The 14,728-nt window shown below is 43.2% G+C and overlaps 2 protein-coding genes across 7 annotated transcripts in view; both read left to right on the top strand.

Annotated features, from left to right (window-relative positions):
• The first annotated feature begins 2,446 nt into the window (after positions 1-2,446).
• THAP1 (THAP domain containing 1) lies at positions 2,447-9,223 on the top strand. The gene is made up of 3 exons (XM_054651649.2): positions 2,447-2,689; positions 3,064-3,259; positions 7,225-9,223. The coding sequence occupies exons 1-3, from the start codon at positions 2,619-2,621 to the stop codon at positions 7,690-7,692; spliced, it is 735 nt and encodes a 244-aa protein (XP_054507624.1). The 5' UTR covers positions 2,447-2,618; the 3' UTR covers positions 7,693-9,223.
• CHRNB3 (cholinergic receptor nicotinic beta 3 subunit) overlaps positions 8,124-14,728 on the top strand; it is a 28,341-nt gene continuing 21,736 nt past the window's right edge. For 4 of the 6 annotated variants that reach the window (XM_077171123.1, XM_077171118.1, XM_077171122.1 and 1 more), the window contains exons 1-2: positions 8,124-8,262; positions 11,508-12,934. The gene's annotated coding sequence lies outside the window, so the exon portion shown is untranslated. The remainder of the gene's footprint in view (positions 8,263-11,507; positions 12,935-14,728) is intronic. The other 2 variants (XM_077171119.1, XM_077171120.1) reach the window with 2 other exon arrangements.

The raw sequence follows: 14,728 nt of genomic DNA, 5'->3' as shown, positions 1-14,728 counted from the left end.
TTATCTTTAGTCAAGACAATTGCCTCTGCCCTTCTCCAAGTTTGTGAAATTCTTAGGGAACAAGGAAATTTCTTATACAGTCTTTTATAAATCCCTTTTGCTTCAGGATACCTATGTGATCCTGACAGAGCTACTGAAAGCTCTGCTTTAAGTCTTTAAAATCAGCTTCGTGACTGATGGTCTCAGTGACTCATCTACACATTCACCAGATGTCCTCATCTGTGATGGACCCCCTCAGTTAGGTGTCACCTTCTGCAATCTACTCATACTTTCATGCTTTCTCCCAGGCATTTCCTTCCTATATATCAAGACCACGTGCCTCTTCTCACAGTGTCTAGTGAAGTTGCTGAGTTCTGCTCTTAGCATCACAATCTAAATGGCCATGCTGTGCCCCCCTGTGCCTCGGTTCATTCCAAAACCAGCAGTGGAGGAGGAGATGGACAGTGGTATCAAGTCCAGGACTTTGACTCAGAATCCCTCTTGAGGTCCATAGGAGAACTGGAGTCTAGGTGCACTGACTAAGGCCTCGATGATCTTGACTCAAGTGCTTTGGGGCCCCCAACTCTCGCGTATGGGGCAAGAGCTTCTTTTCAACACAGCCCAGCACCTTCAGTCCCTGCCTGGCTGTGTCACAGGTGTCGCTTTCTTCCATTTCATCTCCTGGGTGAACCTTGGACCTGTGTTTCCAGTTCTGTTACTGGCACCATCTCCTGCTGCTCCTGCCTGAATTACCTGGGCGGACCTTGTACCTGGTTCATCACCTCACCTTGTGTGGGTGTGTCCATTAGTATCTGCCCGGCTCTTGTGCTGCAGGACTCTGTCCAGGCTGATGAGCCTGGGCTTTGGCTCTGGTCACCCCTAGCTCATCTTGCCATGGGACAGCCTAGCCTTTCTGGTCCATGAGGCTGTGGCAGAATTGCTGCCCAGAAAACTGGCAGCAGGAGGATGTGAGGGAGAAGAAAGTCATCAGGCAAAGGGCAGGGACAGAGGCATTCACATGGAGAGGAGAGGAGTAAGCATGTTTTTCTTGGTAGGAAGGTAGTGCTAGAAAGAGCTTATTTTGCTTTCCTTGTCTCTTGGCTGACCTAGTAGGAGAGGGAGCAGAGCTAACAGTGCTCAGCCAACACTGAGTACTGACAACAGCTCATGCGAGTCACTTTGTGGAAGTATTGCTGAAGCTGCTGTACAGGCTTTTCTGTCATATTCCTGGACAAGCAAATGGCAGTGACTGGTACCTTCCATCAGCTGGGCAAAGAGAGCTGTCTAGGAAGAGAAGCCACAGCCTCCAAGCTAAGGCAAATAAACCTTCTTTTCTTTCCTTCACAAAGCAAGTGTAGAGGGGGAAAGTAGGCTGAGGAGAAAATTATGATCTTTGTGGGATCAGAGAAAAAGCCATGGAGGCTCACTTGGGTCTGGGGTCATTGTCAGTGAATTTCTAGATATAATGTTACACTTGACTGGGGTGACCCTAAAGGTGGGTTACTTTGTCATTCCTATACAAAAACTGTCACTTATGTAGGACGGTTTTAGTTGTTGATCAAATGCAGAGTTCAAAAGTGAGCCCACAGAATGGGAACATGTCGAAACTGCTCGAAATAAACTTATTTGTAACAAAAAATCGATTTGTTGAGAGATTTATCTACTGTTTGCTGATGTACCTGCAAACTACGTTTAGGTGAGTGACACGGAGTTGTTTTACACGTCCTTAATGCAACTGTGTGTTATGGCAATGTGGTCTTCCCGTTGTTTTCTTTTGCCTTTCCCCCGCTCCTCATTTATTTTTAATTTTTTTATTTTTCTCCCCGAAAAATCCTGAACCTCCCGCGGGGCTCACAGCGCCAGCTTCTTCCTGTCCCTGTGACAGCCGCGTTGTGCACACTCGTCCGTCCGACCGCAGCCCTGCCTGCCGGCTGGGACAACCATCCCCGGCCAGAACTTCGGGCATGGCGCGGCCGGAGGAGGCCCTGACAGGCTCCCCTTGGTGAAGGAAGGACCGTGGCACAGCCCACGGTCCCGGGGTCGGAGGCGTTGCCCAGCTGTGGGTGCGGGCCGTGGGCGGTGCTGCCCAGCTGTGGGTGGGGGGTGTGGGCGGCTCTGCGGAGGTGTGGGTGCGGGGTGTGGGCAGCACTGTGGGTGCGGGGTGTGGGCGGCGCTGCCCAGCTGTGGGTGCCGGGTGTGGAGGGGAGCGGCGCTGCCCAGCTGTGGGTGCGGGGTGTGGCAGCACTGTGGGTGAGGTGTAGGCGGAGCACGGGCCCAGCTGTGGGTGCGGTGTGGGCGGAGCACGGGCCCGAAAAGGGGGCGGAGCAGGGGAAAGGAGGCGGCCGGATTGGCGAGCCTGCTGAACAAGGCCCCGCCCCCACCCTGCGCGCCGACGCGCCCAATGGGCGGAGCGCGGTGCGCGCCGCTACCGCGAGAGGTTCCGTTGAAGCTGGCGCCGCCATCTTGGAGTTGGGAGAGGCCGCGCGTCCCGTTTCCGTCCCTCTCCGGAGGGCCACGGGCGCGGGGGGGGGCTGCGGGAGGCGGGGGAAGCATGGGCGGCCGGCGGTGAGTTCGCAGCGTCCCGCCGGCTCGTCCGTCCCCACGAAGGCCACGCTGCGGCGGGCGTGGGGTTGGGCGGGATGGTGCAGTCCTGTTCCGCCTACCGCTGCCGGAACCGATACGACAAAGAGAAGCCCATCTCCTTCCACAAGTGAGCGCGCGCGGGCGCCGGGGCGGGGTCGCGCCGGGGGGCGGGGCCAACGCGGGACCGCGCGCGCGAGGATCGCGGGGAGCCGCGGGGGAGGGAGCGCGTGAGCGGGCGGGTGCGGACGGACAGACGGACAGACAGACAGACAGACAAACAAACAGACGGACGGGCGGGCGGGCGGGCGTGTCTGTTCGCCCGCCCCTCCCGGCGTCTCCCTGGGGAAAGCCGAGGGACGGGACCCTCTGAGCCGCCTGTTGCAGAGCGAGAGCCGGCTGAAACCTCATCCCCCCCCCCACCCCCCCCCGATGGAGGGCAGGAAGGTTTTAGCTCCGGTTATAAAGCTTTCCAGAAAAGCTGAAAGTGCCTCTTGCTTGCAGGTTCCCTCTTACAAGACCCGATCTTTGCAAGAAGTGGGAAGCTGCTGTTAAGAGGAAAAACTTCAAGCCGACGAAGTACAGCAGCATTTGCTCAGAACACTTTACCCCCGATTGCTTTAAGAGGGAATGCAATAACAAGCTCCTAAAAGAGAATGCTGTGCCCACAATTTTCTGTTACACTGAACCCGGTGAAAAGGTAAACCCAAAGCACCCATGGCTGCAGGTGCTAGAACGTGTCGTGCATGTCACTGGTTGCAGAGTGGCAGGGCAGCGAGCAGGGAGAGGATGCAGGCTGGGAAGGATGAAGGCCAGCAGGATGCTGAGCCTGTATCCCTGGGGTGACCAGGAGGACTGTGGTGACTGAAAATACCTGCAACAGCTGTGCTTCTTTTCTCTGAGGCTCTCTGAGGCTTTGGAGCACAAAGTGTTGTACAGGCAGGCATTGGCTTTCACCTGCTCATGTGTCCATTTAATTCAGCATCCATGTGTTGATTAAATGGAATGGCAACAAAGTAAGAAGGTATTACCCTGTGGTTAAACTGTTCCACAGCAATTCTTGCATATTCAGAGTCTGAGAGAGCCTTCATTAGTGTTTGCAAATGGCACTTACTCTCTTCCCATGGCTGATGGCTACTGCTAGCATTGAAAATACAGTGGATGTTAACTGTGAAACTTAACTGGCCTCTTTAAGAGAGCTCTGCGCTTTGGCTTTGCAAAGTTAAAATGAGCAGCAGAACCTTACCTGTACCTGCTATCTGTCTGTCCTGAGAGCACCTTTGTCTTTCCTTAACATTGTTTTCAAAAGCCATACTGGTCCCTGACTTCTGATGATAGAGTCTTCTGAGTGAGGTATTCCCTTCACTGTGCCACTAGAACAATTTACTGTGAGATGCAAGTTATTTATGAGTTCTTACTTCTTGATGTAATAACTTCAAGACAAGAATGAAAAACATTGATTTTAAACTCCTTTAAAGGATATAAAATATTTGATCTCTTACTGCTCTGCCATAGAGAAATGGCAAAGGAGACAGTGGTAGCTAGAGTAGGTCTGGGGAGCAAAAGACTTAAATGGGATGAAGTGCACAGAAGAAAACTCAGACTTTTTCTTGTTCAATTTTTCTCTTTATATACAATATTGGAGTGCTGCAGAAATAAAAAGGCTAAACATTTGAAAAATGAAAAGTGGCTAATAACACAGAAGAGAATATAAACAGAATGTAAACAAGGAGACAGACAAGTTACAGGGAAATATGGTTGTGTTTTTTGTTTGATTACACTTCCTTGCTTATCTGTGAAATACACATTTTCTTTGTTGTGTGTAAAATACTTGCAAATTTTTTTACAGTCTGAAAGCTGAATGGGTGTATAGGGTAGTCTGCAAAAGTACTGTTGGTGCAGCAGGATTAGTAGTGAGCCACGTTCCCAATTTCGCTGTCATACCTGGATCTACAAAAACACAGAAGAGTGAGTGCCTTTTAATTCTGAAGGATTCAGTTCTATTTTTATTTGTTCCATGGCACTTTTGAATAAACTGCCACATATCTTCAAGTAACAATGTAATGACAAAGAATAATTGTGGTTGTTTTGAAGTTGAATCCACGTGGATTTTGAAATACAGATTTTTATCTTTCACACTATGTAACTTTTTCTTATGTCTTAGAAGAAGTATTTGTTGACTAGAAGAAATAGTTAGAAGTCATTAATGATGTCACAGAGATACCAAAGATCTGTTCTCTGTGATATGTCGTGAGAATAATAATTTGTATATAGAGGCAGCATATGCTCTATAGCTTCAAATAGAAGTCTCTGTGAATTCAGCAGTCCAGCAGTGATCTGATTTTGCTGTTGTTTCTAGCAAGAATGAGTTTCTTTTTGCTAGCTCTATCTTTGCCTTGTAGGGTTTTTTTAGTAGAAAAATTTGATAGTGACAGCTGATAGGGTCAAGCTCTTTAGAATATTCATATGTGAATTAGGTATGCTAACAGCAGCAATTTTTTATAAATGAGAAATAAGACTGGTAGTTGGCTGATTTTGTACTTTCATGTGGTCAGTTATATTTGAATGCATATTAAACTTCCCTTTAATGCCAATCTTTTCTTCAATACCAATCACCAAACTGCCTTTTCAGTTACTGTCTGCCAAGCTGTAGTTTGTATAGGGGACAGGTAGACACCCACACATCTATCTTGCTTGTATGTTAAGTCAGGGAAGTTATGATACGACCTTCAGATCTGATGAGCTTGATATTTTGATGGTGAGGACTGTTGGCTGTTCTTAAAATCAATGGCTGTTCTTAAAACCAATGTTTTCCCAGTCCTTATGCTTTTCTTTGTACTAATAGTGTTGGCAATAGGTGGGTAGGTAGATTTTTTTTTCAGTGCCTCTTTTACTGAGAATGTTTTAAGCTTTCTTTTCAATAGGCAATATGCAAGCTCTTTGGTTTCAACAGTGCTTTTTCAATCAACATGTGCATAGAAGCATTTCTGAATTATACTGGGTTCTTTTGGGGAGGAAAAAAAATCTGATTCTCTGCTCTTGCCTATACTCAAATGAATCTGTGTTGTCCTGACCTGTACAAGTGGACCTATTAAGACCAATGTGATAAAACCTGCAGTTTTATCTGCAAAAAAACTCTGCAGTGGAGTTGAGCCAATTGATATTTTGCTGCTGCCAAAAGGGAGAACTGTGCTTCTCCCCTGTCCATTCCATCTGCCAGCTATGTAGTCCTGTTTCTTAACATGACCTGGCAGTGTGAGCTCACAGCCCAGAGAGCCAAGCGTGTCCTGGGCTGCATCCAAAGCAGCGTGGGCAGCAGGGGAGGGAGGGGATTCTGCCCCTCTGCTCTGCTCTGGGGGGAGCCCACCTGGAACCCTGCATCCAGCTCTGGGGTCCCAGCACAGGGAGGACATGGAACTGCTGGAATGAGTCCAGAGGAGGCCAGGAAGATGACCAGCGGGATGGAGCACCCGTCTTAGAGACACAGGCTGAAAAAGTTGGGGATGTTCAGCCTGGAGAAGAGAAAGTGGTGTGGAGACTTCACAGCAACTTTCCAGAATCTAAAGGAGGCAGGCCTACAAGAAGGCTGGAAAGGGACCTTTTTATAAGGGCAGGTAGTGACAGGCCAAGAGGGTATGGCCTTAAGCTGCAGGAGGGCATGTTTAGATTAGATATTAGGTAAAAATTCTCCACTGTGAGGGTGGTGAGGCACTGGAACAGGTTGCCCAGAGAAGCTGTGAATGCCCTGTCCCCAGAAGTGTTCAAGGGTTAGATGGGTAATGTGGTCTAGTGAAAGGTGTCCCTGCCCATGGCAGAGGGGTGTTGACACTGGACGATCTTTAGGGTCCCTTCCAACCTAAACCATTCTATAAATGTATGATTCTCACTTTTTCCACATATCAAGACAGGTGTATGTCGTACGTTTTGTTGCATTGCTTTGACATTTAATAATGGACAGAAAATTTATGCAGTGATAGTTGGAGATATAATAGCTTTCTGTCATTTTAGCAATTATATTTGAGCAAAAAGTAAATACCAAGGATGAGAAGGCTGCTTTGCTGTTGAAGAGCTCTTTATTTTGGTTCATGATGTCTCTTTTAACCAAACCCTTAAGCTGCAGCCCAAAACCTGTTAAGAATCCCTCCCAGTTGTTGAGAAGATTGGTCTTACTGTGTCTATCTCTCTGCTGTGTCAGCCTGCTCAGTAGTTAGCCCTCATTCTACCTCAGCAGAAGATTGTCTGCTTCTGATGTGTTTTTGATTAGATTAGCTGGTAGGTTCAATTATGTAGTGGTATGATGCAGCAGAAAGGAGGAGGGACAAAGGGGGATGGGATGGCAGCAATGAGTTGCTAGGTCATCTGAACTCCGTTTTACGGAACTGTAGTCTGTGTTCTTGCTTCTTAGGTAATTCATAAAACCTATTTAGACATAAGAGCTTGAGTTTCAAAGAGCCCTTAAAATGAAACTGGTTAAAAATATGTCCAGTTGAGAAGCCAGACAGAGCAGGCCCAGAAATGTTTGCCAGTTTTGAAAATTGTGTCTTTGAAATTTATTTTATTTGTTTAAATCCTGGTTGTTAGGTTATTCTGGGGCTGTAATAAGGGAGTTGTGTTGCAAACAATGTTTAGCATGAAAATGTACATTTTTTGTCGTGTTCTTTCTAGTCTGAAGAATTTGCAGAGCAGCCAGAAGATCCACTGCCACCTCCTCCACTGCCACCGCCGCCACCGCCTCCACCACCACCACCACCACCAGCAGCTCCAGTACTACCACAATCTCCATCAACTCCTTCTTTTCATTTGTCTCAAATAGATGCCAGATTTGTAGATCCCAGTATTGGATTATTGATGCCCCCTCTTCAGACCCCCAGCAATCTTGCTGTTTTTTGCGATCATAACTACACTGTCGAGGATACAGTCCATCAGCGGAAAAGAATTCAACAGCTGGAGGAACAGGTTGAAAAACTGCGGAAGAAGCTCAAGACAGCGCAACAGCGGTGCCGGCGTCAGGAAAGACAAATTGAGAAACTAAGAGAGATTGTTCAGTTTCAGAAAGAAAAAGACATATTGGCAGGAAAAGGCTATGTGATTCTGCCTAATGACTATTTTGAAGTTGTAGAAGTACCTGCCTAAGAGTCACGAACATAGTTTTCACTTTGGTAGGCCAAGAAATTTAGTTTAAAAACGAAATTCTTTCTAATTCTGTAAGACTTTCCAGAATTCTAAAACAGTAATTAAGCAGTCATACAAATAAGATAATATTTTTTCTTCATTGTCATTTCAGTTTGATATACTTTTAATATATTGAAGATGCAAGTATCTCAGAATTAGAATATGCAATGAATTTACAAAATATTAATTGCTTCCAGAAGGAAAAGATACAAGATTGAAGACACATAGAAATTTACTTTTTTTACAATGTCTGTCTCATGCTTACAGGGGCTGGGAACTGAATCTGGGTGAGAGTGAAGTTTAGGTGGTTGTACACCTAGTGCTTTGTCAAGACTTCTAATGTTGGCTTTGGTAATCCCCAGTAGGTAGTTTTCACTGATTTTAGAAAGAACAGAATTAGGTCAGCTAACATGTGCAAGCGCTGCAGAAAGATAGCTAAGATGCACATTTCAGTCTGGGAAAACTTCCAACTTCAGTTTGCTATGCATTTGAAGAACTGCAAAAAGTAATTCCTGGATCCCTTTGGGTGAGGTATGTAAATGAACCTCTTCTTTTGGAGTAACTGTTCACCACATGAGTGTTTTGAGGGCGATGAGAAGAATTCATTAGCATAGCTAACAAGACCTGTAGAAGCAGCTTTTGTTTTGAGGGCACTTAAAAATAATCCTGAAGTGCAGGGCTGAACTGAACATGTATGTTACTGTTGGCAGGATGATTAAGACTGTTTACAGTGACTGCTTGCAAAAGGACACTGGTAATATACAGTCCCAGTATGTTGTAGGGTCATCTTCCCATTAACACTGTAACTGGTAGAGTGTTGTCCTTGGTTTTGAAATTAACTCGCATGTCAACATGTGTAGCTTCAGGAAATTAAGTAAGTTTGTTCTTCATCCAGGGAGTCAGGCTTTTATGGCTTTGCAGTATACAGTGGTTTTATTTCCTTTTTTTCACTCCCCAAAGGGCATCCACCAAAGGGCAGATAGGGAACTAGACTTTGGAGTTGCTTGGTGCTAGACTGGTTTATAATATCTCAAATGCTGCTGCCTCTTCTTCAGCCTTATTAAGACTCTTTCTAGTAGATTTAGCATGACAAAGTAGTGCAGCAGTTTGCACTTTCTAAAAATTTATTTAGTCAACAAACTCATTGAAAACGAGAGAAAATGGCTAACCCTAATGCAGGCTTCACAGCTGAAATTCCTGGATGTACAAGACATGAGGAAATTTGCTTTTCTCAGTCTGTGTCAAACTTGTATGTGGTGTGGGTTCTAGCTCTGATGTTAAATAAGCCTTGTTCATGATGGCTTTAAAAACTTCCCTTAATATCCTGTTAGCATGACATTTTGAAATATTTCAAACCAGTCTTGATACTTCTGACCTCACTCATGCCATGTGTCTATTTTCCCTACCATTTCATACACTTAAAATGAACAAAAATGCCAGTGCTTCCTTTTGTGTACATTTATTATACCTAATTAAAAATTTGAAAAGCAAATTATGTGTTATATTTTTAATTACTCTCTCTTCTCTTTTCCCAGGATTTTGCCAAAATTGTCTTGACATTTTAAATTTTTATTTTCTACTAGTTTCCTTGTTTAGCGGTTGGGCTCCCAAGCCTTGCTGCTGTTACACTTAGTGTTTAAAATTGGTAAAATTCAAAAGTGACAAGGAAAAGACGTTTAAAAAACTGTTGCTATGCTGTTGGCATGAGTGCCAGATAGCAGATTGTGTCTGTTTTCTCTGCAGAAAACCCTCTCTTCTTACTCTGCAGGAATTTCAAGTGTGACTTCCTGAAGCACAGTGCATTACTGCAATACCACACCCCCTGCCACCCGGCTCTGCACCCCAGCACTTGGTTGTGTACTCTCACCACCACCCTTCTTATGTTCTCCAGTTCTCTGGAGGTGACTGAGGTGCTGGCTGCACCCTTCTGTGTGGCACTTTCAGCTCACTAAAGCAGGAGGTTTGGCTTGTAGTGGAGAAGCAGCAGAGGGCCAACAGTACCACACCTGATAAAAGTTAAAGACAGGGCCAAAAGCAGGGCATGAGGAGAAATAAATCCTCTGAGTGCAATGAGCATTATGTCAGCTTCTTCTGAAAATACATGGGTAGCTTCCTACTCTGAATGTTCAGACCATTTCCTTCCACCTGGGCCATGCTTCCCTGTTTCCCCCCCACCTTATGCTCTGGCTGCTGTGTTTGTTGGGCCCTTCCTTTGTGTGTTTTAACTTCATAACCCTTCAGGGAAGCAGCCAAACCAAACTATGTCTGCAAGTTAAATTTTAGGTACAGTGGTAGATGGCTGATACATGGTTGGTGTGCGGAGTCCTTGTGCCTTTAAGCTGTTTGCATTGGTGAAGTTGATTTAACAGCTGACTCATAAATGTTTCTTCTATTGAGGGGGTTGATTATTCCTTGTCTGGACAGTTTCAGAAGTAATATGCTGAAGAGGGGACTGCTGCTCAGTTGTCTTCCTTTCCTCTTAGCAGATGATATTACTAAGAAGAGATGCAGCCTATTGTGATAACAGGCTTGAATTGCTCCTGCAGCAGCTATTTTTTTTTCCTTGCAAAAAAAAGTCATGTTAACTCCTGATGTAGTCATGTCTGGGCTAAGTGTGGACTTTAGTAGACATATGAGGGCTCTCAGCACCACAGAGTCTGAAGTGGGGAGAAAAGACTGGTACAGAATCAACTGATTCTCTTTTAGCAGTTGACTTTTTATGCGCTGCACCCTGTCCCTCACTCTTTCACAATCTCTCTTCTGTAGTAGCAGAATAGAAAGAGAAGATGAAGGCTCTCTGCTACTGGTGAGGCTAGGAAAATAATTCTAGCTAATAAGCACAATATGTTCTACTAGCATGTGTTAAAATTTCCTCTCCTTTTGGGATCTGGTACATCCATGCAATCATCTGTTAAGGAGGTCTGCAACAGTTACTGTTTGCATTGGCCACAACTGGTACCTGCATTAGCGCCAATTTCGTAAACATCTCTGAAAAGATGTGATTGGGAGTTAAAAAGCAGAGGTTGTAATTGTAGAATGGCATGTGGTTGTTCAAGTGTACGTGAAGTAGCTGACATGTGTTTAAATGCACTTCACTGAAGTCTATTTTACAAACTGAATAATTCAAGTGAGTTAGAAAATAGCAAAATTGGCAAAAAATTTCCATCATTAAATTATAGAAATATTTATTTTGAAATGGGCAGATGCTTTAACAGATAGGAATTGGAGTCACTTCTAAGCAGAAGTTGAATTGCTGAGTAGCAATTGTATTGAAAGAAAACTGGTGGGAAGAGAAGTGAAGAATATGCGATAAAGAGGAGAGAGTTTGAAGAAGTCAGTTACATCTAAAGCCAAGAACATACTTATAAAATACAGCTACTACAGAGGCAGTGAAGGAGTACCCTACATTTTGACTCAATGCCACTTCACTTACTTCTCCCTGTTGCCCCAATTCCCCTTTTGCTGCAGCAGGGTATCTGATCTATGTGCAATGTTTGCTTTTTTTCTTCTGCACCTCTATAAAGTATTAGATTTCCCTGTCTAATCTAACTGGGACTTTTCAAGCACAAGAGGTTTTTTAATTAATAGCTAAATACTTGAATCACTTCTTGTCATGCTGAGGGAGTTCTTTGTCACCACTCTGTTTACTCTTGCGTTTCCAGTTACCATCTTGTCTATGTTGTCACTGGTGTGGTCTTAAAAACTATAGCAGCAAATTAATGAAAATAACATGTCCAAGAAATCTTCTGTCTTGCTGACATTTTGTTTTCCTTCAGCTCTGTTAGGATTTAAGGCCTTGGTGTCCTGTGTGAATCGTGAAGAATTTCTCTTGCAGCTGAAGAAAGTGCAAAGCAAATCCCACTCTGAATGTAGGAAGAAGGAAAGGAAGATAGTCGATTGGGTAAAACAAAACCTTAACAGTTTCTGAATGCTTTCCAAGGGACTCCTCCTGTTATTTGCTTTTCTGGATCCAGGTAGTTATTTCTAGTTGCTCTTTTGTTTTCTTGCTTTCTTTCTTTCATGAGGTCTGTTTTAGGTTTTAGTCTGTAGCTTTATCTGTTTCCTGACAGCTTACACCTTCATCAGGTGGCTTTGGCAGGGTGGAATGGGGTGAGCTATAGTCTAATTTTAACCATCAAAACACAATCTGCTGAAGCATGTTGATGACTGCAAGTTCAGGTATGTAACTCCTGCTGTTTTAAGCACAGCAGTTTATTTACCACATTCTGCCACAATAATGATTTGTTTATAAATGAGAAAGAGAAAAACAGGATATGTGACTTAAAAATATTACAGCAATTGCTCTTAGAGATTTCCCTTTGCACTTGTTCAATGCAAATTTTAGTTTATATAGAGATATTTGATAAAACTGCAGCATTTTATTGCACAAAATTGGCAGAAGACTTTACAGTGTTATATAGGCTGAAAGATGTTAAAAGTGGGCAAAAAAATGTGTTGCAAAGTTGCTGTTTAATCCACTATGACTCACTTGAAACAGTTGCCAAAGAAAGTAATCTTAAATATTCTTAAATTAAAGAAAGCATTTAAATCAGTTACTGAGAAGGAAAGGTTCAAGTACCTCTCTTGAGAATAGTTACATTACACTGTCATAATTAAATTATTAATTAAGTCTGTCCACAGTCTTGCCCCTATTAGTTCATTTAACATTGAGTATCAGGCTTTTTGTTATGCAAAATTAGCCATTGATAATCCTGTAGATGCTTCTTCCTATTGTAAAGGAGACAAACAGATTGTAGAGCCTGGACTCACACATTCGGGAACTTGTGAAAAGTGATTGTCCTCTCCTGTTAATTGGTTCCAGGTGTCTTTTAGTTTGGGATGAGTATGGAGAATGCTATCAGACCAGTCATTGGACTGTTTGTTTGTTTGGTTTGATTTTTGTTGTCGTTGTGGTGGTGGTTGTGGTGCTGGGGGTTGTGGTTTTTTCATTGTTGTGGTTTGTTTTGTTTGTTGGTTTGGTTTGGTTTGGTTTGGTTTGGTTTGATTTGATTTGATTTTTTTAAAATTCATGGATAACTTGAGGAAATCAGGCAGGCTTCCCACTTCCTTTCAGGTTTCATTAAAGATGCAGAATCTGAGGCTGTACTCATCATCTGTAGAAGAACCAATGCTCCAGTATTTGAGGCTGTGAAAGATGTGTGACTTTCTACTGGAAGCTCTTCAATTCAATGACCTGGGACAGGTAATCCAGAAAAAGGAGGAGGACTTGCCTCCAGTACTTCTGTCTTCTTTTGTGTTAGGCTCATTTAGTAGCTTGCAGCCATAGTCCAATACTCTCTAACCAAGTTCTTATGGATATATCCAGGACTTTGATGTAGCAGAATGTTACAGCAATTTACTGGCATTGAAGCACAATCACAATATAGCAGCTGCAATATCAGTGGAATCACAATTCAAATATACTGTTCAAATTCCCATTACTGGTCTCTAAATGCTTGGTGTCATGACACTGTGTCCTCACAGTTACTGGGAAGAAATATGCAGGTTACACTCAGCTCAGGCCAGTTACTGTTTTCCAAGCTGAATTTTTGAGTTATCTATTTTCTCTACTTTATATTGGGCTGAGTCACATAAACACTACCCTCCCACATTGGCCTGGTTAGCTCAGGAAAACATTACTCTCAACTAATTTCAGGGAAAGCTGTTTACTGGATCTTAGGACTGAATGATGCTGCTGTATTCCTAAAGCAAAATTTTCTATCCAGTCCCTCTTGTCTGAGATAATTTCATCTTACTTATGACAATTCATTGTTTTCCCTTACATTCTTCCTTCAGCACATCATTCCTCCATTGCAGGGGTTAGTCACCCATTCTCATACTTTTCCAGAATCTCACACATGTATTTTGCAGAAAAAGTTTTTTGGGTTGTTTTTTTTTTTTGTCTTCAGAAAGGAAGACGCTTTCAGAGGTGATACTTTTACTATATTAAGAGGAAGGCTTAAGAAATCCTAGACTTCCACCTGAACTTACAGGTTTGTGATAATAACCAAGCTGCTCACTGTGAAAGAAGGAAGCTTTGGATGCCTACTTTTACAGCTCAGTCTAAATTTCTTGCCCTTTTTTGGTGTGGTTTGTTTTTTTCTTCTTCTTTATTTTGTATTGATAGGATCAGACTCTTCATTCATCACTTCAGTGATGCTGATGCTGTCAGGTCCAGAACAATACTGCCTGCACATAAAGAAAATCTAAAGGAAGAGTTATTCCCAAGCTGGTTGTGCACCAGCAAGGTGGAGTCTTACAGCTCTCACAGGAGGTCGTGTGAGCTCAGGCCACAGAAAATGGCCTTACTGATAAATGTTTCATTCTAACTATTTTAAGTTTGATCATGCAGGCTTGTCTCTTAGGTGTCCTGAGCTGATACAATGTTATGATTTTGTGGTGGTAGTTTTAATCTGAGGAATTCTAGGAGTTGCTGTCAGGAGAATATTTGTGGTATTGTGTTGGGTGACTGAAAAAGAATTTATTTAACAATAACCTCAATTCCTGTTGTATTATATACTTTCAGTTCTTATCTTAATTTTTTTTTCTTTCTAAGTTCAGACAGGAAAATATTTTTACTAGTGTTCTTTTTTTTGCATGACAAGGGACTGAAATTGCTCAGAGTTTATGTGTTCAGCATGGTGAGGAACTGGGCAGGTTCTTTAGTATGGATAATACAACATGGAAATCTCTTAGTTGTGTATAATAGGAAGCATCTATTCCCCCAAGTGAATGCTCATGTGGCTGTTTCATCTTAAAGAAGACAGCATGTTTGGAAATGATCTTTGTCAAACATAGGTATCCATAAACCACAGTTATAGGATCAGTGGAGTTACCTTTCTTTGATACTGTCATCAGCTCACAGGAATTCCTCATGGTATATCTTCATATAACAAAAAAAACTGTAAATACATATGTAATAAATTTTACACTTAAATGTTCAAGCAAGCTTAACCTAATAGTACCACTATGGTGATAACCAACCTTCCATCAATAT

This window comes from Agelaius phoeniceus, chromosome Z (genome assembly GCF_051311805.1).
Source record: "Agelaius phoeniceus isolate bAgePho1 chromosome Z, bAgePho1.hap1, whole genome shotgun sequence".
Lineage (NCBI taxonomy): Eukaryota > Metazoa > Chordata > Aves > Passeriformes > Icteridae > Agelaius > Agelaius phoeniceus.
This window is presented reverse-complemented; position numbering and strand designations above follow the sequence as displayed.

Excerpts from the sequence above, each read along its gene's own strand:
- THAP1 (XM_054651649.2), top strand. The coding sequence starts at position 2,619 with ATGGTGCAGTCCTGTTCCGCCTACCGCTGCCGGAACCGATACGACAAA. Across the intron at positions 2,690-3,063 it reads AAGCCCATCTCCTTCCACAA|GTTCCCTCTTACAAGACCCG; the intron begins GTGAGCGCGCGC and ends TCTTGCTTGCAG. Across the intron at positions 3,260-7,224 it reads ACACTGAACCCGGTGAAAAG|TCTGAAGAATTTGCAGAGCA; the intron begins GTAAACCCAAAG and ends TGTTCTTTCTAG.